Source organism: Ursus arctos, unplaced genomic scaffold, assembly GCF_023065955.2.
Source record: "Ursus arctos isolate Adak ecotype North America unplaced genomic scaffold, UrsArc2.0 scaffold_5, whole genome shotgun sequence".
Classification (NCBI taxonomy): Eukaryota; Metazoa; Chordata; class Mammalia; order Carnivora; family Ursidae; genus Ursus; species Ursus arctos.
Genome location: NW_026623067.1, coordinates 59,450,781 through 59,475,305, shown reverse-complemented (window position 1 = coordinate 59,475,305; position 24,525 = coordinate 59,450,781). Strand labels below are relative to the sequence as shown.

At 37.5% G+C, this 24,525-nt stretch overlaps 1 protein-coding gene across 1 annotated transcript in view; it reads left to right on the top strand.

Annotated features, from left to right (window-relative positions):
* Window positions 1-24,177, top strand: part of ANKRD31 (ankyrin repeat domain 31) — a 158,080-nt gene extending 133,903 nt beyond the window's left edge. Inside the window, exons 23-25 of the mRNA XM_026498776.4 lie at window positions 6,837-6,977; window positions 15,824-15,926; window positions 23,814-24,177. Of these exons, the coding sequence (XP_026354561.1) occupies window positions 6,837-6,977; window positions 15,824-15,926; window positions 23,814-23,959 (390 nt within the window). The 3' untranslated portion in view covers window positions 23,960-24,177. The remainder of the gene's footprint in view (window positions 1-6,836; window positions 6,978-15,823; window positions 15,927-23,813) is intronic.
* The last annotated feature ends 348 nt before the right edge of the window (window positions 24,178-24,525 follow it).

Below are 24,525 nucleotides of genomic sequence, written 5' to 3'. Positions count from 1 at the left end.
TTGATTTCTGCTCTAATCTTGGTCAGCTGCTTCCTCGTGTGTGGATTAGGCCTGTCCCTCTGTTGCTGTTCCAGCTTCTTGAGGTGAGAATAAAAAAACTGCATTTTAGATTTTTCTATTCTTTTGAGTGAGGCTTGGATGGCTATGTATTTCCCCCTTAGGACTATTGGCAAAGAATTCTTGATAGTTTCTCCTATAATCCTTTTTATTTCACTAGGTTCAGTAGCAATGTACCCATTTTCATTGTTGACCTTAGTAATTTAAGTCTCTTCACTTGTTTTTCTTGGTCAGTCTAGCCAAAGCTTTGTCAGTTTTGTTAATATTTTCAAAGAATCGCTTTTGATTTTGCTGATTTTATCTATTGTTTTTCTATTGCGTGTTTTATTTATTTCCACTCTAATATTTATTTCCTTCTTTCTGCTTGCTTTGGGTTTAGTTTGCTGTTCTTTTTTCAGTGTCATCAGTGTAAGTTTAGGTTAATGATTTGAGATTTTTCTTTTTTTTGATATAGGCATTTACAACTATAAATTTCCCTTTACCCACTGCTTTTGCTGCCTCCCATAATTTTTGATATGTTGTATCTTCATTTTCATTCATCTCAAAGTATGTTCTAACTTGCCTTTTGATTACCTCTTTAACCCATTAGTTACTTAGGAGTATGTTGTTTGATTTCCATACAACTGTGAGTGTTCTATTTTTTTATTATTAATTTCTAATTTCATTCTATTGCATTTAGAGAACTTACTTAGTATTATTTAAGTCTTTTTAAATTTTCTGAGATTTATTTTATGGCTTAACTAGCAGATGGCCTGTCCTAAAAAAAGGTTCCATGAGCACATGAGAAAAATATTCTCCTGTTATTAGGAGAAGTTTTTTTATAGATGCCTGTTGGGTCTAGTTGATTTATAGTTTTGCTCAAGTTTTCTCTTTCCTCATTAATCTTCTGCCATTTGTTCTAGACATTACTGAAAGTGGAGTTGTGTTGTTAATAGAAAACAAAGTGGAGCTGTTACTGTTGAATTGTCTATTTCACCATTCATTTCTGTTAATTTTGCTTCACGTGTGTCAGTGCTCTTTCATTATGTGCATGTGTGTTTATAATTATAATATCTTCCTGCTGCATTAACCCTCTCCTCATTACAAAGTGTCCCTCATTATCTCTAGTAACATTTTTTGTTCTAAAGTCTATTTTGTATGGTATTAATATAGCTGCTTCAGTTTTCTTGAGGTTGCTGTTTGCATGATACATTTTTCTCTATCCTTTCATGTTCATTTACTTGTCTCTTTCAATTTAGTCTGTTTTGTGTATGCACAAATTGCTAAATTGGATCTTGTGTTTTTTTAGTCTGACAACCTTTGCCTTTTGAATAGGTTTTTTAATCCACTCTCATTCAATTAATGTTATTAATATTATTGGATTTATGTCTGTTGTTTTACTTTTTTTATAATAATGTTTTTTTATTATATTATGTTAGTCAATCATACAGTACATCCCTAGTTTCTGATGTAAAGTTCGATGATTCATTAGTTGCGTATAACACCCAGTGCACCGTGCAATACGTGCTCTCCTTACTACCCATCACCAGCCTATCCCATTTTTGTTTTCAATATGTCTCATGTATTTTTTGTTCCTCTGTACTTCTTTATTATTTTCTTTTGCATTAAGTGAATATTTTCCATTGTAGCATTTTAGTTTCTTTAGTGACTTTTTTTCACCATATTTTTTGAGCTATTTCCACAGTGCTTACCCTAGGATATCTTCACTTATCAGAATCAGCTTCAGATTTATACTAACCTAATTCTAGTGAGACAAAGAACTATAATTCATACATAGCTCCATCCCTCTTTCCCCCTTTTTGTAATATTATCATTATATGTATTATATATATAAATGTTATAAATGCAACAATTCATTGTTATAATTATGACTATAAAATTTTGTGGTTTGTAAATAAATGGAAGAAAGCAAGTACATGTTTATACATTTTGTTATATTAACCTTCTTATTTACCCTTTCTGATTGTCTTCATTTGTCCCTGTGGATTTGAGTTACCATCTGGTATCATTCCCTTAGCCCAAGAAAACTGCTCCCACCCATCTCCTTTTTGCTATTTCCAAATATATATTATATACCTATTGTTTTATATAATTTTTTAATCCGTTAAGAAAGGAGAAGAAATATTTGTCCATACTCTTTTTTATAATGTGTAATTACCTTTACTGATGCTGTTTGTTTTCTCATGTGGATTCATTTTACCATTTGGCATCACTTGCTTTCAACCTGAAAAACTTCCTCGGGTATTTCATATCAGGTATGCTAGCAACAAGTTTTCTCCATTTTTGTTTACCCGTTTAACTTTATTTTTGAAAGATAGCTCTGCTAGATACAGGATTCTTGGTTGACACTTTTTTTCTTTGTACACTTTGAATATGTTATTCCACTGCTTCTAGTCTCCGTTGTTTCTGACAAGAAGCCAGCTGGTAATCTTCTTGGTGTTACCTTGTAAGTGATGAGTCATTTTTCTCTTGCTGCTTTCAGTATTTTCTCATTGTCTTTGACTTTCGGCATGCATCTGTTCATGAAGTTTTTCATGTTTATCCTACTTGGAAGTCACTGAGCCTCCTTCTGAAAATACAGATTAATATTTTTCAGTAAATTTGGGAAGTCTTCAGCCATTATTTTTTCAAGCATGTTTTCTGTTTCTTTTTCTCTCTGTTGTCCTTCTAGTACTCCCATTATGCATATGTTAGTGTATTTAACGGTGTCCCACATTTCTGTGAGGCTTTTCCATTTTTCTTCATCCTTTTTACTTTCTGTTCTTCAGCCTTCATAATGTCTATTGATCTCTTCAGGCTTATTAATTCTTTCTTCTGACATCGTGAATCTGTTGAGCCCCTCTAGTAAATTTTCAGTTATTGTACTTTTCAAGTCCATAACTTCTATTTGGTTCTCTTTTTATTAAATTCCATCTCTTTATTGATATTCTGTATTTGATATGACATTGTCATCATACCTTCCTTTGCTTCTTTAATTATGGTTCCTTTTCATTCTTTTAACATTTTTATAATGACTGTTTTGAAGTCTTTAAATCCAACATTTAGTCATTCTCACAGATGTTTTCTGTTGCTTTATTTGTTTTGGTGTATGTGTCATACTTTCCTGTTTTTCCACGTATGTCAATTTTTGGTTGGAACGGGACATTTTAGGTATTTTGAAAGACGTAGCGACTCCATGTACTGGCCTTCACCTTCTCTTAGGCTTGTTATTATTATGTGCCTGCTTATTTAGTTACTGGCTAGATTGTTTTAGTGAAGGTTATTTTTCCCTACTATAGTGATAAACTTTTGATACTATACCACATGGACTGAGACCTTGGCAGGTCTCTCTTTGACTGTCTCTTTCCCTGTCCATACCTAGCCATTAAGCTCCAATTATTGCTGGTTAATTATTATATTGTTTTCAGCTATGACCTGGAGCATAAATTGCTGTACAGACTAATCCAGTCAAGTGTGTGCTCGCTCCTATGAAGGGATAGTTTATGAGGTCAGTGTTTGAATTTTATTCTGACTCTAGGAATGCTCTTCCCTAGCCTAAAAACTAGCCAGCCTACAATTCAGCCTGTATCCCTAGTGAATCTACCAATTTACTTTCAGTTGCTTTTTACCACAACCTGTATTGCCTTTAAAGTGCCCTTGAGCTTGAACTTCTCCATGTTTTGTTGCAAATGAAGTCATTTCCTTTGGAGGAGATTAGGAACCATCTGTTTTAAGGCTTGCTTCTTTTCCCAGACAAAATCTCTGTGCCATAGCTCTGGAGCTGGGGTTGGAACATAGCAACTTTTCTTGAATGACACCCCAGCCTTAGGTCCTGAGCATTTAGCAAGGGTTGGCACATTAGCCTCATGCCTTTACAGCTTGTCTCTCCTGACAGGAAACCACTACCTTACGAGCCAGGCAGGGATGATCAGGGTCCTACTAGTCTCAGTGCCACCATGCCAAAGGTAGGGCCTCTGCCTCACCAGTACAGGCTAGGCAGAAGGGATCCCCCACCTCTTGGCTGCACTCACTCACAACTTAGCCTTAGCAACAGATAGTTGAGGGCAGGATGAGAAATGCTGATATCCTGCCCCTAACGAGAAGGTAGTCTCTGATTGGAGGCTATAGGGAAAGGGAACCCGTGTTCTTGGCTGCACAGTCTGGAGTGGAATCTGCACCTCAGTGAGCTTGGGAAGGGGGGAGAAAGCAATCTCGGTTCACATAACCACAGACTCACCTGTTTTTTTCCCACCTAATTGTCATAGATTTTGCTGAATAGATGGCTCTTTATTTCCTGAATGCATTTATGACCATTTCCAGATTTAAACAATTTTTTAAAATACTTTTCACCTGGGACTAGATCCTCATATTGTCATGCCAGAAGTTGATTCTAGAATATTTACATTCAGGGGTACCTGGGTAGCTCATTCAGTTAAGCATCTGACTTTGGCTCAGGTTATGATCTCAGGGTCCTGGGATTGAGCCCCACATCGGGCTCCCTGCTCAATGGGGGAGTCTGCTTGTCCTGCTTCCTCTGCTCCTCCCCCCACTGATGTGCTCTTGTGCTCTCTCTCTCAAATAAATCTTAAAAAAAAAAAAAAGAATATTTACATTCAGTGGGACTTTTGATATAGTTAGATTTAAATTTATCACATGGCATCTATTTTCTATTTCTCTCGTCTCTTCGTTCCTTTTTTTACCCTTTTATGCTTTAATCTCCTTTGTTGGTTTATTAGCTGTGTTTCTTTTTACTTCATTTGTGGCTTTAGAGTTTATAGAACATATTTTTAACTTCTCCCAGTCTACCTGTAAGTGATATTGTTTCCCTTCATGAATACTGTAAGAACCTCAAACTAATATGCTTCCATGTCTCTACTCATGACCCTTGTGTTACCATATATTTTACCTTTACCTAACGTTATAAATCCCACACTACATTATTATTTTTGTTTAAGCAATTATCTTCTAAGTAGTTTTAAATATTTTTCTCATGTAGTTACTGTTTCTGCTTTTGTTTCTATGGATCCTGATTGCCATTTGCTATCATTTTTTTTCTGCCTTGAGGACTGTCTTTAACATTTCTCGTATTGAAGGTCTCCTGCTGATAATGAATCCTTTTGACTTTTGCATGTCTGAAAAAGTTTATTTCACCTTCATTTTTGAAAGATATTTTTGCTAGATACAGACTTCTGTGTTGAAAGGGTTTTTTTCTTTGAGTACTTTAAAGATGTTGCTGCACTGTTTTCTTGCTCGCACTGTTTAAATACACTGTTGTTCTTAACCTCCTTCCTCTGTAAGTATTGGGTCTTTTTTTTTTCTCCTTCTAGCTGCTTTTAAGATTTTATCTGGTTTTAAGCAATTTTGATTATGAGGAGCATTAGCATGATTTTTTTTTAATGTTTCTTATGCTTAGGGGTTATTGAATTTCTTGAATCTCTGGGTTCTAAATTTGAATCTCAGATGTGGAAAAATTTCAGCTATTATTTCTTCAAATGTTTTTTCTTCCCTTCCCTCCTTTTTGAACCTCTTATTACACACATATTGGATGGCTTGAAATCATTCCACAATTCACTGATGATCTGTTCATTTTTAAAAATTCTCTTTTCTCTGTGTTTCATTCTTTTAATGTTTTTTTTATTATGTTAGTCACCATACAGTACATCCCTGGCTTCTGATGTAAAGTTCGATGATTCATTAGTTGCGTATAACACCCAGTGCACCATGCAATACGTGCCCTCCTTACTACCCATCACCAGTCTATCCCATTCTCTAGAGTTTTTATTTTGGTCTCTTTAAAAATATTTTCCATGTCTCCACATAACTTTTGAACATGTGGAATATGACTGTGATAACTACTTAATGTCTTTATCTGCTAATTCTAACATTCTTATCAGTTCTCAGTCATTTTCAGTTGATTGCTTTATCTATTCTGTATGGGTTGTATTTTCCTACTCCTTTCCAGGCCTGTTAATTTTTTATAAATCCCACACATTGAGACATCTACCTTGTTGGATGCTGGATATTTTTGTATTCTTATAAATATTTTGTTGATTTGTTCTAGGATACAGTTAAGTTCCTTGGAAACAATTTGATCCTATGGGTCTTGCTTTTAAGATTTGGTAGGCGAGATGGGAGCATGTGTTCAGTTTAGGGCTAAACATTTCCCACTACTGAGGTAAGGCCCTTCACTGTACCCAACCAATGCCCCACCAGTTTTGGGGTTTTCTAGTCTTGCTGTTGGGAACAGGCACTATTTCTGACCTTTGAGAATGCCAGGTGTCATTATTTCTAATCCTCTCAGGTGGTTCTTTTCCCAGCCCTGGGTAATTTGCTCTCAAATATGGCCAATAACTACTCAGCTGAATACTTAAAGAGGACCCCCTAAAGATCTGCAGAGCTCTCTTTCTTTGTATTCTCTCTTCTTCAGTGTTCTGTCCTGCAAACTTGAGGCAACGTGCCTAACTCTAGGCACGTTGCCTCCGTGGACTCTGCTTTGTCTCCTCAACTCAGGGAGTCCAGAGTCTTTGCCTGGATTCCCTCTCCCCTCCACCATGACCTGGAAACTCCAGGCAGTGATCTGGGACACTTAGAAGGCTCACCTCATTAATTTCTTACTTCTCAGGGATCACTGTACTTTGCTTCCTGATGTTTGGTACCTTGCAAACTATTGCTCCATATATTTTGTCTGTTTTTGTTTGTTAGGGTAGGTCTGGTTCCTATTACTTCATCATGACCAAAAGCGGAAGTTCACATATTTCACGTATTTTCCTTCTTAATTTTTGTTTTATTTTTCACTTCAGGAGACTACCCACAAAGCCAGTGTTTTACTGAGTGGTAAAATTAAGGTAGAAAATGGTCGTATTTATCAAAATCCAGTCACCTGGCTCAAGGATCTTCTAGGAGACGACAGTTACGTGACTTGGAATTATGCTTGGAGTAAGGTGGGTCATTCTTAAGTTTATTTGTAACTTCATACTCAAATGGAAAAGTACCTTTTTTTTATGATAAAACTATTTTTAAAGAAATCTTAAGTTCTCTAAGCTAGTTTTTGTCCTCATATGTTCCTTCAACAATATGCTATATGCTTTCTCCCACAATGCTTGTTTGCCAGAAATCCCCAGGGACAGAGTTGGACAGCTGACAGCCTCTCCTTCTTTGTTCCTCATCTAGTCTCAGAAATTCAGATGCCCTCAATCTTCCCTATTATCTTTCCAGGTGATTTCAGGTCTTTGTGACTCCACATAGAAAATTCGAGACCTCTGGTGTGTTGACCATTTAACTATATGTTAGTATTCTGATGCAATGAAGGAAAATCTTCTCCTAAAGATAAAGGAGTGAGCAAGCAGCCTAAGGCCCACAAAAGTTATGGTGCACTTTTGTTTGAACACAGTTTTGTCCATCAGTTGCCAGCCCCCCAAAAAGAAATACCTCTTTTCATTCTGACTTCCCAGACTTAGTAGTCTTCCACACAGTTTTGTCTTCTGACTTATAAGCCCTGTTTAACCACCAGTTTAAAGACTATTAATGATTGACACCCTTGAGGTCCAGTGATCAGCCACCTCCAGATGTCCCCGGCCACACTTCAGGGAACAGTCTTGCAGTGATTCACCCAGCAAAGTGTGAATTATCAGACATCCACCATTACTGTTAAACAGAACTGCAGATCCTTTCAGCCTCCACTAGCCATTACAGTAAGCCTCAGTTCCTGAGTAATAAAAGGCAGTTTCTTCTCTCCCTTTTTGTCCCGCTTAGCTCTGCCCACCATTCCTCCTAGCTCCTCCTCCCTAAACTGTTTTCTGGTATCCCAGACCTTTTGTGGCAGGTGCTTCCAAAACTGTGTTTTAGTTCCTTCATTTAGATCAGCACATCTTAGATTTCCTCTACTTTATAGTCTTTGGGGTTTTTTTTTCTTAAAGGTTTTTTCTTTTTTCTTGTTTATTTTCCATCCTTGGAGTCACCAGACCATCAGCTTTTCACCTGCCCAGTCCTTTCCATAATTGATAAATCATTTTGTATGCTAGTAATTAACATTTACTGCTGGAAATCCCTTTTTATTGAAAAGTTTCTTAAACTTGTGATAGATTTTATCATTTTGCTATAATAGTCTATGCTCACAGCATGAATATGGTACTGGTTTCTGTAGTTGAGTTTTTTTGAGCTCAACATGCTTCTGCTACTGTGTGCCCAGTGATGACTCACTTCTCCCACTCTTTTTCTTTATTGGAACTACTGCATTTTCTGCTTTTGAATTGCTGGCTGTGACATCATTTGGCCCTCACTCTGTACTTAGCCTCATTTATATATCACATTGCCTCTGGTCTTTTTTCATCAGCCATGTCAGTTAGTCATACGGTTATCACCTATGTGATAGTGAAGCCAAAGACAAATGTAGGCACTACAATTAGAATTCTTGAATGTAAGATATTCATACAGATTATCTAAGTAGGCTTAGATTTTTTTTTATTATCCTAAAAACAGTTTAAAAAATTACTGTAGGACACTCATGTACTTCTAATAAAGTCCCTAGGCTGAGAAACACTACCCTCGTGATATTTTTTACAGTATTTAAAATCCTCTTTTAAAACTTACCACAGAAACCTCTGCCTCTTCTTGTCTTGAGGGAACTCTTGAATTCATAGTCACTTTGCAATGACAGGAATTTTTTGCTACATTAGTAAATGTGAACATTTCTACTGACTAATTCCGAGACTGCTGGTGTGGTTATGGGGCCAGGAATGGTTGGTCGTTAGGCAAGAAATGTCAGAAAACTAGGTCTTATCCTGCCTCAGACAGAATGACAGAGCCACTAGACACAGATGACTCATACTTCCTACCCAAGCGGCTGGAGTGCTATACAGGGAATCCTGATGCTTACTCCCACTGGGCATCACTGATTCCTCTCATTCCAGCAATCTCCTGGCTATTTGGTATCATCCTGGTATGGCAGAGTGATCTCTGGATGGGAAACAGGAGGCCAAGCTAGTTCCTGGTTCCACTCTTGATAAGTTACGTGATCTGGGAATGGTTTTCAATTCTGCCTACACATTAGAATCATGTGGGGAGCTTTTAAAAATTAATGCCTGGTGGACCACAGCCCCACCTTCTTATCTAATAGTCGTGACTGAAGACCAGGTGGCAATACTTTAAAAAGCTTTCCAGGTAATTGTAGTAGGCAGCCTGGAGTAAGAATCGCTGATCTAGATCAAGTCACTTAACCTTTCTTAACCTCATTTTTCTTATGTATGAATTAAGTAGTAGTGCTAATTGTCTCTAAAGACCCTTCCAGAGGCACCTGGGTGGCTCAGTCGTTAGGCGTCTGCCTTCGGCCCACGGCGTGATCCCGGAGTCCTGGGATCAAGCCCCACATCGGGCTCCCTGCTCCACTGGGAGCCTGCTTCTTCCTCTCCCACTCCCCCTGCTTGTGTTCCCTCTCTTGCTGGCTGTCTCTCTCTCTTTCAAATAAATAAATAAAATCTTAAAAAAAAGAAAAAAAGACCCTTCCAATGTGGAGATTCTAGGACTTGTATAGCCATGTATGATTTATAAAGGCTTTTACATATATACTTTTACAACCCCATGAAGTAAGAAAGTTGATGATTTTTCTCTGTCTATGGTTGTAAAACCAGAGTTATAGGAGATTAGGTGATTTGATTAGCCTCAAGGCCAATAAGTGACCAGGACTAGAACCTGGTCTTATGGTTCCTTGTACGTTGTTTTCTACATTTACAACAATGACATGAGGGAAACCACATTCCTTTCATTGGAAACAGGTTGCCCTGAATTCAAAAGAGCACACACAGTATTACCTAGCTGTCTTTATGAATTTATGCCAAGTGTCATTCTTGTGCAGCAAAAATTGTCCATTTCCACAGGAAAAAAAAATATCTTTCTGTGATAGAGTTGTGGTATGAAAATCCTAAGAATTGTAATGACAGTTTATTTTTGTGAATGCCCCTGACTGGATTTTGCAGATGACAAACAGACTGCCATTTTGGGAAGTGACTGAAGGAGCATTGACAGCTCTCTTGTGCAAATATACTTCCCATTCAAATGACTCATTCTCTGAATTTCCACCCTTATAAATTCACTACTTTGGATTTAGCATTAACTTTTCTCTATGGTTACCCCTCACCCTACACACTTTCTAAAACAATTCCTCCTACCACCATGATTAGGAATATCAAGATACCGAAGGTTGAGGTAGGAGTATAGAAGGTGATGGAAATTATTGCGGCGCCTGGGTGGGGTGGCTCAGTTGTTTAAACGTCGACTCTTGCTTTGGGCTCAGGTCATGATCTCAGGATCTTGGGATCAAGCCCCGTGTCTCTCCCTCTCCCTCTTCCCCTCCTCCCATTCATGCGCTGTCTCTTTAAAATGAATAAATCTTAAAAAAAAAAAAGTGATGAAAATTGTTGATCTGGACAGCCAGCCACCCTCATTGAATCAATTAATCATTCCCAGGGTATCTTAACTTAAACTTCCTGTGAGCCTAGCTTCTATTCAGGAGGTGGTTGGAGATGTGGGCCCTTTTTTTTTTTGTTTTTGAAATTTTTTAATTTAAATTCTATTAATTAACATATAATGTATTATTAATTTCAGAGGTAGAGGTCAGGGATTCATCAGTCTTATATAATACCTAGTGCTCATTACATCACATGCCCTCCTTAATGTCCATCACCCAGTTATCCCATCCCCCCACCTACCTCCCCTCCAGCAACCCTCAGTTTATTTCCTATGATTAAAGAGTCTCTTATGGTTTATCTCCCTCTCTGATTTTTTCTTGTTTCATTTTTTCCTCTCTTCCCCTATGTTCATCTGTTTTGTTTCTTAAATTCCACATATGAGTGAGATTATATGATAATTGTCTTTCTCTGATTGACTTATTTCGCTTAGCATAATAACTTCTAGTTCCATCCACATTGTTGCAAATGGCAGGATTTCATTTTTTGATGGCTGAGTAGTATTTCATTGTATATATACACGACATCTTCTTTATCCATGCATCTGTCGATGGACATCTGGGCTCTTTCCATAGTTTGGCTGTTCTGGACATTGCTGCTATAAACATTGGGGTACAGGTGCCCCTTTGGATCACTGCATTTGTATCTTTGGGATAAATACCTAATCATGCAATTGCAGGGATACAGGGTAGTTCTATTTTTAACTTTTTGAGGAAACTCCGCACTGTTTTCCAGAGTGGCTGCACCAGCTTGTGTTCCCACCAACAGTGTAAGAGGCTTCCCCTTTCTCTGCATCCTCACCAACATCTTTTGCATCTTGACCTGTTAATTTTAGCCATTCTGATGGGTGCGAGGTGGTATCTCATTGTGGTTTTGATTTGTATTTCCCTCATGCCAGGTGATGTTGAGCATTTTTTTCATGTATCTGTGAGCCGTTTGTAGGTCTTCTTTGAAGAAATGTGTGTTTGTGTCTTCTTCCCATTTCTTGATTGGATTATTCTTTGGGTGTTGAGTTTGATAAGTTCTTATAGATTTTGGATACTAGCCCTTTATCTGATAAGACATTTGCAAATATCTTCTCCCATTCTGTAGGTTGTCTTTTAGTTTTGTCAGCTGTTTCCTTTGCTGTGAAAAAGGCTTTTTATCTTGATGAAGGCCCAGTAGTTCATTTTTGCCTTTGTTTCCCTTCCCTAGTGAGAAGTTGCTGTGACTAAGGTCAAGAAGGTTGCTGCCTGTGTTCTCCTCCAGGATTTTGATGGATTCCTGTCTCACATTTAAGTCTTTCATCCATTTTGAGTCTATTTTTGTGTGGTGTAAGGAAATGGTCATATTTCATTCTTCTGCATGTGACTGTCCAATTTTCCCAGCACCTTTTGTTAAAGAGACTGTCTTTTTTCCATTGGATATTCTTTCCTGCTTTGTCGAATATTAGTTGACCATAGAATTGAGGGTCCATTTTTGGGTTCTCTGTTCTGTTCCATTGATCTATGTGTCTGTTTTTGTGCCAGTACCACACCATCTTGATGATTACAGCTTTGTAATAGAGCTTGAAGTCTGGAATTGTGACGCCATCAGCTTTGGTTTTCTTTTTCAACATTCATTTGGCTATATCTGGTTCCATACAAATTTTAGGATTGTTTGTTCCAGCTCTGTGCAAAAGGTTGATGGTATTTTGATAGAGATTGCATTAAATGTTTAGATTGCTCTAGGTAGCATAGACATTTTTACAATATTTGTTCTTCCAATCCATGAGCATGGGACATTTTTCCATTTGTCTTCCTCAGTTTCTTTCGTGAGTATTCTATAGTTTTGAGAGTACAGATCCATTGCCTCTTTGGTTAGGTTTATTCCTAGGTATATTATGGCTTTGGGGGCATTGTAAATGGGATCGATTCCTTAATTTCTCTTTCTTATGTCTCATTGTCAGTGTGTGCATTGATTTTATATCCTACCACATTGCTGAATTCCTGTATGATTTCTAGCAATTTTGGGGTGGAGTCCTTTGGGTTTTCCACATAAAGTATCATGTCATCTGCAAAGAGTATGCGTTTGACTTCTTTGCTGATTCGGATGCCTTTTATTTCTTTCTGTTGTCTGATTGCTGAAGCTAGGACTTGAATACCAGTGATGATAGTAGAAATCCCTGCTGTATTCCTGACCTTAGGGGAAAAACTCTCAGTTTTTCCCCCATTGAGAATGATATTCACTGTGGGCTTTTCATATATGGCTTTTATGATTTCTATCTCTATCCCTACACTCTGAAGAGTTTTAATCGAGAAAGGATGCTGTACTTTGTCAAATGCTTTTTCTATATCTATTGAGAGGATCATATGGTTCTTGTCCTTTCTTTCATTAATGTAGTGTATCACATTGAGATGTGGGCCCTTTTAAAATACAAATATCCAGGAGGTGTGAATCCTGAAAACATAAATAGTATGGAAGGCATAGTGCCTTTCTCTTGCCTGGAGCTGCATGGAGTGCCTGGGAGAAGTAGAGAAGGGGAGGCTCTGGGATGGGAATTGGGAGGAGGTAGGTGGTATGAAGATGAACTTCACTTCCATGATGCTTTTCCCAGGATCAGCTCTTTTGCGGCAGTTATTATACTTTGATTCTACCTTCTCAAATATTTGAGAATTATTTTACTTTTTAGCCAAAATGTGTTTTTGTGCTACAGTGAACTTAAACGAAAACTTTGCCTTCCTCCACGCCACCCTCCCCCCAGCCCCCTGAGATAAAAAACAATTATCCTTTCCTCTTTCTCCCTCTTGGGGTAGTGCAAATTTGTTAAGACTTGCTTCATAAAACTTGAAATGGAATTAAAACAGTTATTTGATCATCCATGAACAGATTCCCATTAGTACCAACAAATGGTTTTCCTGAAGACATAGGAAAGTGGACTGATAGTTTCAAATAAAATGGAGCCCCAGCAGGGAAATAAATTTTTGGACAGCTCTTTAGTATTTAAAAGCAGGCTGTATTTTATATTTTTTCTTGATGCATGTTAGAACATAAGGTATAGAGAAACATTTGTTACTGCAATTAATGACAATTGATACTAAACTTTATTTCTTCAGAGACCTTACCAAAGTAAAGTTAATTAATAATTTCACTTGGCTGATTGACTACATTTCCAAAATAGTGGCTAACTGCATCATCCATCCACGCCAAACACACACACGCACGCACGCACGTATGCACATGTGCCATTTCTTCCCTAAGTATGGTATTATGGAGTCAGCATAAACTGATTTCTGAGGATAATGGACTTTATGCCTAAGAGGTTTAGGGAAAGCAGTAGTGGCCTTAGGATGAAGCACTTCCTGCAGTTCCACCGTTTAGAAAATAAGAACACAACAACCTACAGATATCCTCACAGAATGTACCTTACCCTAACTCCAACTTTATTGCTCTTCTCATCTGGGGGAAAGTGGCATCCCATCACCCATCCCAAAATGTGTTTTGAGTGGTGAAGTTGTCAAGATTGCTGGCAGCTATGCAGTCTTAAGACCCTAAGAACCTCGCCTACAGCTCTTCCTACATGCCTCTGTCAGAGCAGGCATATGAGCTAGATTCGGATTCAAGATTTAGTTGAGCATTCAAAGTTTGAGTTGTATGCAAATGGATGACTGTTTGCTCTTATGCTTTAGCCAACTAGAGCACAGACACTATTATGAAATGGACAGTTTCCGGGAGTGACCTAGTGCTTGTTCATTTTAAGGTGTATACATTATTATCCTTGTTGAATAAATCACTCCCACCTTGTGGAAACTAGGTCTTTAACTCAGTGGATTTTCTTAAAGCTGTGTTCTTTCGATGTCTGAATTACCCCAGTGGTGTGTTTAAGACCTATGCGGACTCATGACCTCTAAGGCTACTAAGGTACAGTTTTATCACTTTATATTACCTAGTATTAACAGATAAAAATATACTTTAAATCTGAAAGGTTGGTGAGAACATACTGAGCCTGCACATTGATGGGTATGTAAGGTGTTTTGGTTATTGTCAGGGCACAACATGAACAAAACCCATTGTTTCTAATTGTTAGTTGTTTGGAGAGCTGACCAGTGGCATTCAGAGGCCTCATCTCTCCTTCCATGGTACGTGACGATGGTTTAGCACACTGGGTAGACACAGCTATTCCATTTCTATTACCAAGTTCATTCAGTCATGGGATTGAGCCCAGAGGGGGCCTAAACCTTCCAGATCCCTTATGTCTGCCCCCATTCTGTTAAATAACAGGCAGTTTTTGAGCACTCAGGGTGTGTTAGACAGTATGCCAAATGCTTTCCATATATTATTTTTTCTAATCCTCACAACAGCCTAATAAACTGGAGGTACTTGTTTTACAAATGTACAAATTGAGGCTCAGACGATTTAAGATTCTTGCTAAGAGCTGGGACATCAGAGGTTTTTTTCCCCAGAATTGTCAGGCACTATGTGAAGTGCTAGGAGTATAAAAATGAATATGACACAGACCTTGTCTTCAAAGAGCTTGTGTTAATGGAAACAGACATATTAACACATAGTTTCATTTTAATGGGATAAGTGCCTTGACAAATATGAGCACAGAAGTTATGGGGGCCTAGAGGGAGGGACTGCTTTATTGCTTGAGCTTTGATGTTCTAAGAAAGCATCCTGGAAGAAGGGATGTTAGAGTGAAGACTGGACAGTTTGGCCACAGTGAACCTAGCTTCTGGCGCATATTATCAGGCTACCTTAGAACTAGGAGTGAAGAACCCAAAGACCCTCTGGCAGTGTTTGCCGGTCAGCCTCAGCCCAGCCTGTTTGTGTGTAGGTATTTCTAAGAGCTGATGTTTGGGGCTGATAAACAATAGCTAAGTTCACAACAAACCAGAAAAAGCCAAAAAAATTTGAATGCATAGATCTGAAATAATATTAATCAGTTAAATGTCTGATTTCTTGAAAAGTACTGTTACTTTTATGGCTTAATTTTATTAGTACAGCATTAATTTTTTAATATTATAAAGTAGTGGATGCTGGTTTAATGGTTGTTTAATAAGTGAATGGATGAGAGAATTCATGATAAACAACAGGAGTCAACAATATTTTCTCTAAAGGGCCAAATAATAAACATTGCAGGCCTCATGGGCATATGGTCTTTGTCGTGAATATTCAATTGTGTTATTATAGTATAAAAGCATCCATTGATATTAAGTAAATGAATGGGTATCTTTGTGTTCTAATAAAACTTCGCTTATAAAAGGGTGGCAGGCCAGATTTGGCTGAAGTTAAAACTTGCCAGAGACAGATGTATTTGCTTTTTTTGAAATATAGAATTTTAAAATTCTGTGCTTAATTATGTGCAGGTGACATATTTGGGGAAGGAGCTTTTAAAGTATGTTTCTGAGGAAGTACCCATCCCCGCAGAGCCGGTCGTGGTGCCTCAGCAACATCAACCTTGTCTTCCAGGTACGTGCAGACCAACAGCCTCTTAGTCGTGAGGACAACACCCAAAGCTACCGAGACAGCACTCCTTTTTTTTTTTTTTTGTATTTTTTTCATTCACATAACATTAAAATAACTGGTTTAAAGTGAAGAATTCAGTAGCATTTTTTTTGTTTTTATTTAAATTCTAGTTAGTTGACATATAGTTCAATATTGGTTTCAGGAATAGAGTTCAGTGATTCATCACTTACATACAACACCCAGTGCTCATCATAACTCATGCCCTCCTTAATACCCGTCACCCATCTAGCCCGTCCCCTACCCATCTCCCTCCATCAACCCTCAGTTTGTTCTCTAGTTAAGAGTCTCTCATGATTTGTTTCTATCTCCCCCCGCCGAATGTTCATCCGTTTTGTTTCTTTTTTTTTTTTTATTTTAATGTCTTTTTATTATATTATGTTAGTCACCATACAGTACATCCCTGGTTTCCGATGTAAAGCTCGATGCTTCATTAGTTGCGTATAACATCCATTTTGTTTCTAAAATTCCACATATGAAGTGAAATCATATGGTATTTGTCTTTCTCTCATTAACTTGTTTCACTTAGCATAATATTTAGTACATTCCAATGTTTTGCAACGACTATTTTTGTGTAGTTCTAAAGCAACTTCCAATACCCAGAAGGAAACTCCACACCCATTCAACAATCCCCTCTTCTCTACTTCCCCCAATCTGCTTTCTGTCTGTATGGATTTGCCTATCCTGAATGTATCATATAAATGGAATCATATAACTTCTTGTGTCTGGCATCTTTCACTTGACACAATGCTTTCAAGGATCCTGCCTGGATGGATGTTCAGTTTCTACTTTTTGGCTGTTGGGTATAGTGCTGCTGCGAGCATGTATATACACATATTTGTACCTATTTTTAATTCTTTTGGATAGATACCTAGGAGGGGAGTTGCTATATCATATAGTAATTACGTGTTGAACTTTTTGAGGAACATCCAAATTGTTTTCCGCAGCAACTGAATCATTTTACGTTGTACCAGCAACGTACAAGGGCTCCAATTTCCCCACATCCTCACCAACACTTGTCATTTTCTGTTTGTTTGTTTGTTTACAGCACTGCATTTTTAACCACAGTTGATTCTAGGAGAATTTTTTAAATGACACCTTCCCTCACAGTTCCTTTCTCTGAACCTATTCTATACTTACTTTGGGTAGATTTTTTTAAGTGTCATACAGAAAGGAAAAATGGTATTTTATCCTTCTCACAGGCATGATTTGGTTAGTTTTCTAAAAGCCAGTACTAAAATAAATCTTTGCTTGGTAGTGTAAACTAAGGTGCTGGAATAAACTTTAACCTGAGAAAACTGAAGAGAATGTAGTCTTCACCAATTAGCAGCAGATTTTGAAATGATCTGGGTAGAGGCAGCACACATTTCTGTAAAACAAACATAACTGAGGTTGTGTTACCCTTATCTGCTGCAGCACCCCCTCTTTTTCCCCCAGTGTCCCTGCCTCAGACCAGTTGGGGGCAGTATACGCAGAAAGGAAATACAATACAGAAGATGATAATTCTGTGATAACCTGAGTCAAGAACCAATCAGGGATTACTATCACTAAGCCCTTAACCAGGGGCTCTCCAGGGCCATTCCTTCCTACAACAGACCTTAATAATTCAGTACTTCCCTTTCCTAACTTTATGTCCACCATAACCTCTTAGGGTCCTTCTTTGTCTCAGAAACTGGCTTCGGAATAGGATGCATTTTCCCCAGTTTTCTGAAGATAGCCTCAAAGTGCTTTTCATCACTTTGGGAAAACAGGTCAGGTAAAACAGAAATTGTAAAGAAGTTAAAGGGTTTAAATTGGAAGGAGTTCTTGTAGTAATTCATGGTCTTTGGTTCCTAACCCTCACTGCACATCTACCCAATCAAAACTTGGAGTGGTGCCCAGGAACCTGAATTTTTAAAAATGATTCTTATGCAGCCTGACTATAGACTTTGAATAATTAGTAAGTAGTATCTGATTTCTTATGCAGATAATAATTTGAAAACTCTTATATTCAGCCCTTCACCTTGATCCCAAAGCACACCCACTCTCATGCTTGCACACATTACCTGCCTCCCTCCCTCCTTCTCTCTGTCTCTCTGTCTCTGTGTCTCTGTCTCTCTCTCTCTCACACACACACACACACAAAGGAAAGCCAAGTAAAACCTTTATCCTCCTAGTTTCTAACTCCAAGAGTCAGAGCAGAAATAAAGGATCTTCCTTGTATCACAGAGGATATCTGCTCCTCAGATTTTCTAGTTCTGAGCAGGCATTTCCAACCCTAGCCATGCTTCTTCTTCCTCAAGAGGGCTTGCAGTTCCCCTGCTAAGTGAGCATGAAATGAAAAATGGGTTCTGAACTGTTGCTTCTGTTGCCTGCAATATAAACAAGTTACTTGTTACTAATTTCTTTCCAGGAATACTGAATGTCTTTCCTTTAGATATGTCAGAAAATGTTAACGCTAATAGACGGAACTATGGAGGGCCACTAGGCCAGCCAGCCTCTTGCTGCCTTAATCTGAGCCTAGGAATCTGCAGGTCCCTGTTGGCATTCCTTTATCCTTTCTTTTTCTTTTTTCAAAGATTTTATTTATTTTATTATAGAGAGAGAACATGAGCAAGGAGAGGGGCAGAGGGAGAGGGAGAGAATCTCAGGCAGACTCCCACTGAGCACAGAGCTCCATCCCAGGACCCTGAGATCATGACCTGAGCCAAAACCAAGAGTCGGACACTTAACCAACTGAACCACTCAGGGGCACCCTACTTGCTGGCATTCTCTAGGCTGTTGGGGTTTTAGTTTTACTTGAACCTGTTTGATTTAGGATTCTTTTACACATGGTTTTGTAGTACCTGACAGAAACCCAAAGACCTGGCAAGCTAGAAAAATTAACTCTGTAACAAGCAAACTATTCAAGAGAGATTTTTTTCCCCCTGTTTTGCATATCAAAATGTGGTCATGGAAATCATGAAGCTGACATTCTAGAGTGCACAAAGTTTAGAGGAAAACAAGTCCAGATAGATTTCATCAGTCCACTTCAGATCATGAACATAATCTGTTCTGTTACACTTTTTTCTTTTTTAAGATTTTATTTATCTACTCAGAGAGAGAGAGAGAACAAGCAGGGGAAGCAGCAGGCAAAGGGAAAGGGAGAAGCAGGCTTCCCGCTGAGCAGGGAACCCAATGTGGGGCTCATCCCAGGACCCTGAGATCATGACCCGAGCCGAAGGCAGACGCTCAACCAACTGAGCTACCCAGGGGCCCCACTCTTAACACTTTTTAATGATCACACTCCAAAATAGTATTTTTTTGGGACTAGGGGAACTAGGAAGAGCTATTTACATTACATTTCCCAAAACTAGAGTGACCATGCTTCCCAGCTGGACCACAGCGGTTCTCAATCCAGCCAAATCATTAGTAGCACTCCCTTTCGTTTTCAGATATGCCTTGTATAGATGACCCAGTACGGGAACCAAACAAATAGGTATTGGAAAAAAATGAAATATGGATATGGTAAAAAGAGAGAGAGCAACTCTTCAATTTCATTTACTTTTTAAAGAAGTTTTTATTTAAATTCCAGTTAGTTACAGTGTAATATTAGTTTCAGGTGTAGAAATTAGTGATTCATCAGTTCTATACATCACTCTGTGTTCATCATGACAAGTGCACTCCTTAATCCCCATCACCTATTTTACCCATCCCCTATCCCTCTGCCCTCTGGTAACCACCAGTTTGTTCTCTGTAAGAACTATATAGATTCTTACATACTGTTGTCCAAAGAGATAGGCAAATCTTACGCATATCAGTTTATATTATACATAATTGCTGGTTACCTAATCTTCACCCCCTGACAGAGAAGATCTTTGAGTTTAGAGTGACTTTTCTGAACTCTTGCTCCCTGTTACATTCCCCAAAGACTGGCACAGTAACTTCCCAGTAAATGTTTATTAAATAATGTTTATCGAATAAATAATGAATGGATAGAAGCATGAACGTGATCCCAAGGACTGATAATTTAAAACTGGATTTTCTTGTGATTGACTGTCCTAATAAGTAGACATGCCTAGATCTCACAGGCTATAATGAATGGAGTTTGTTGTGAAGAATTCAACAAATAGTAAATGGGATTTGGCTAGTTAATGTTATCTCCTTTATGTGAACTTTTTGCTTCTAATTGTGAGATATGAGTGATGGCCCTTCACATTTTCTCAAATATATATTTTAAAAACAGCTATACCCCCTACCTCCCTCACTTCCTCTTCCCCCTCTTTATGAGAAATCATAAATCTGTTTAGCTTTGGTAACCAGCATTTCCTAAACTTCCTAAACTTTGGTATCAACGCACTTCATGGGACAAATAGCAAACTCAATATCTAGTTTATTTCTACATATCATTTTGGAACCCTGGTATCCAGAAAATCCTGAGTCATGAAGATAAGTTATAAAAGTTTTTAATCTTGCCATTTTAAGACTTTTTTCAGTGAATCAGAGATGATGGAAGGACTTTATTCCTAGTCCTGCACAAAAACTAGTTGAACTGGTAGCTCAGATTAATGTATTGGTGAACTCTAGACTGTTATAATATGGTATATTAATACATTTGAAAGCATATGTTATTTCTAATTAAAGATTTTAAACATACAAACACCAGTCTTTAAAAAATGAAATTCTGTTGATGAAATTCCTAAAGTCCTTCGAAGCTGTAAAATGGAGTGAATCTATGGTTCATTTTCCCTTGAAATTTCACAACTTCCTCCCAAACCTCTCTTCTCTCTGTCTACCTGATTGTAGTTTCTCTTCTGTGTTACTGAGGGAATCTTCACTGATATTTCAGAATAAATTGGAAGGGAAAAAAATGAACATTCCCAAACATCTACATAATTTGTGATAACTGTGTACGGACATATCAGCCTTTTCCACAGTTCTTTAAAAAGAATCTGTTAACATAGATGACATTTCATTATTTACCTGAAAAGCCAATTTTATATATATCTATGTCACCTGTCACCATCGTATTAGGACAGTCAAAGCACATTATGCCAAATGTATTCATCTAAGGAAAAAAATATTATCTCCTGAAATCTTTCTTTTCCCCCAGCCATCATTTAATGCATATTAATTATGTCATTTTCCTTCAAGGGAACCTAACATTATTTCTTCATTTGAAAATAGAACATGCTTTTTCAGAAAAAAATAGACTCTTTTGTTTTTAATAAAAGCCATCCTTGGTACGGTGACTAACATAATATAATAAAAAATCATTATTAAAAAAAAAAAGCCATCCTTGACCTACTGATAATATGTTGCAAATAAATGAGAGAAAGAGTTTTCTTCATTTTGGTGCTGTTACTGTGCGTCATTGCTCTGTAAAAGTATGTGTAACAGAGCACAAACATTCACAGGTGCTTCTGTTTTATGTGGTTAAGAACTTCTTCAGACTTAGACACCTAAGGAAGATGGGTGCCTGATAACAGAGCAGAAGGTGTTTATATCAGCTCCTGTTTACGATTCTTGATTGTTTTTCATTACCTTAATCATAATTTTTTTCATCGTGGTATCATGATTAACTTTGACCTAATTCATAAAATGGAGGATACATCTGATAGGAGAGGAAAGAGAAGAAAACTAATTTTCTGTTGAGCACCTGCCATGTGCCAGGCCCCCTGCCAGATTATTGTACATACATTAGGACATTGAGGAGCTTCTTACTAGTAAAACCCCCCCGAGTTCATGTCTGTACAACAAAGGCAGAAAAAAACATGAACACTTTACAGATATAAAATTAAGCATCTTAGACCCAATTCAGCTTAAGAAACCACCTATTAAATTTATTTTCACACAAAGAAAGAGGGCTTACATAGTTTTAAAATTAGAATGTCCAAGTCTGTTTCTTCATTCCAGTACAGTTTTCACAGATGCTTTTGATCTTATCAATGTAAATCTGTCTCAAACTGTTAATTTAGTTTTAAATATCAAATCACCTAATACTCTACCACCATATTTATGCTTTAGAATCCTTTTTTTAAATGGCATTGAACTTTGTATTTAGATAGTCATAATTGAATTTTTTCCCCAGTGTAACTACAGCAAATGTACTTTTACAGTCTACTAAAATAATTCCCAATCATTTTCCCTTTGATTGGAATTATACTTCTTTTTTATAGTAATTTTTTATTATGTTATGTTAGTCACCATACAGTACATCCCTAGTTTTTGATGTAGTGTTCCATGATTCATTACTTGCATTGTTGTTCAGAATGAGAATGTGTGCATAAATATGTTCATTTCCATTTACAACTAGAGTAAGCAAAGTTTCATTCCATAATCCTAATGAAATGTAGAATGCTTAGTTTGTGAAAATAAGCTCTGGAAGTCTGAGTTCAATAACTTTAGTGTTAAAAGTGAGACTTACATATCATCTTGGTCTTGGACCTATTTTACAGATGATGAAATAGAGCCAGAGAGGTAAAATGGGTTGAATGAGAAGAGTTCATAGGTTAGTGATGTTTCAGAAGTGAAATATCAGTTAAAATAATGAATCTGATTATTTTTGCTTTTGATCATTAAGGGAAATTAAAAAAAAACTAGAGGAAAAAAAGTGAAAGTTAAAATTATTTTTAACCTAACTAGTTAGCCTGTCATTTTGAAGGGCTAATTTAGGCAACTAGATAACATGAATAGTTGCATGAGTCTGTTCTTTTGCCTAGTGATGAATCTTGCAGTTCACTTCCAGGAGACTTACGCAGAGTATCTAACATTTAGTGATATTCCTTGAGAAGGATGTATTTCTCCCTACTTCTTGCATGAGCACAATGGTTCATTAGCTGTGCAGTGCTGCTTGGGGATGAGGAGCAGCAAGAAGAGCTAAACATTCACTTACATGGCTGTTTTCCTAGTTGTACTGGGCACAAGAAGCCCCGTAACTTGCCTGAGATCACACAGGTTTGTATGGCCTAGAAAGTTGATTATCCATCTTCCAGCCTAATACTATTTTCGGTAAGAAATAATGATAATAATAGCAGCTTATATTTATTGAATGTTTGCTATATGTTAACCAGTAGCCAGTCATTTCACAGCAACTTCCCATCTAATCTTCACAACTGTTTTATTCCCAGTGTACTGGAGATTGAGGCACGGAGGAGTTTGTACGACTACCTTCAGAAGCTTCAGTCATCCTTTTCTTGCCATGGTGTTTTAGACTGCAGACAGGCTTCTTTTTCCCAAGATAAGCCAATGTCGATTTACAACTTTATCTTGGGTATAGAAAATGGAGTGAGACGGGATGCCTGTGTAACTGTCAGTTAAGCAGCTGCCTGCAGCTGAGGTCATGATCTCAGGGTCCTGGGATTGAGTCCTGCATCAGGCTCCTTGCTGAGTGAGGAGCCTGCTTCTCCCTCTGCCTGCCGCTCCCCCTGCTCGTGCACACTCTCTCTCTCTCAAATAAATAGAATCTTTAAAAAAAAAAAGAAAGAAAGAAAGAAAGAAAGAAAGAAAGAAAAAAAGAAAATGGAGTAAGTGAATTATGACTGGTCCAAAATCTCATTGTGTGCTAATAGACTTGACTAGGGTCTAGGATTTGTAATAAGTAAATTTAAATATTATTTTTTAGGGGCGCCTGGGTGGCTCAGTCATTAAGCGTCTGCCTTCAGCTCAGGGCATGATCCCGGCGTTCTGGGATCGAGCCCCACATCAGGCTCCTCCGCTGGGAGCCTGCTTCTTCCTCTCCCACTCCCCTTGCTTGTGTTCCCTCTCTCGCTGGCTGTCTCTATCTCTGTCAAATAAATAAATAACATCTTTAAAAAAAAATAAATATTATTTTTTTAAAGACAGTTTTTAATTTATTGGCATTTCTGTAAACAGGAACTTCCAGAGAGTCCATTCAAAGCATCCCACATTATCTACAAATAAATGAAGTACTACTAATCAGCGATCAAGAATTTCTCCCATGCCATACAATGGATCAGCATTGGAAGTTCTATGTGGAATGTGAAGAGCTAACATTCTAAAACCTTGTTTTTGTAATAATTTATTAGACATTTGTTCATGTTATTAACCCACATTCGTATTTTATGTTATATGGGTTGGAAGACCTATTTTAACACACACTTCGTGAGTTGCTACTTAAAATGTGTGTTTACTGTTGTAAGAAAAAAAATAAAACTCAAACTATTGTAGTAAGATTAATACCTTTTTGCCATTGAAATAAAGGCATTTTTGAATTAAACCATATTGATTCTCTGGCTTTAATTTTACTACCATAAATGTAAAACTAATCTCTCAATCAACACCTCTACCTTTGTATAAATAGCAGTTGTTCCTTAAGGTAAGTACAGATAAAAAAAGAGTGATAATTGGTCTGTAAAAGGCCCAGATAAAGTGAATCTACTTAAAACAAGAATTTAATGTCCCAGTACCTTCACCCATTTACTTTGGAATTTATCTTGTAACCAAAATATAAAATTATCGAAGAGGTTTATTTTAAATTTCATAAAATTTAGCATAGGTAAAACTATAACTGGTAAGTCATAAAACAAAAATGAATCAAATGTTGATTTGGGGGCTGATTATTTTA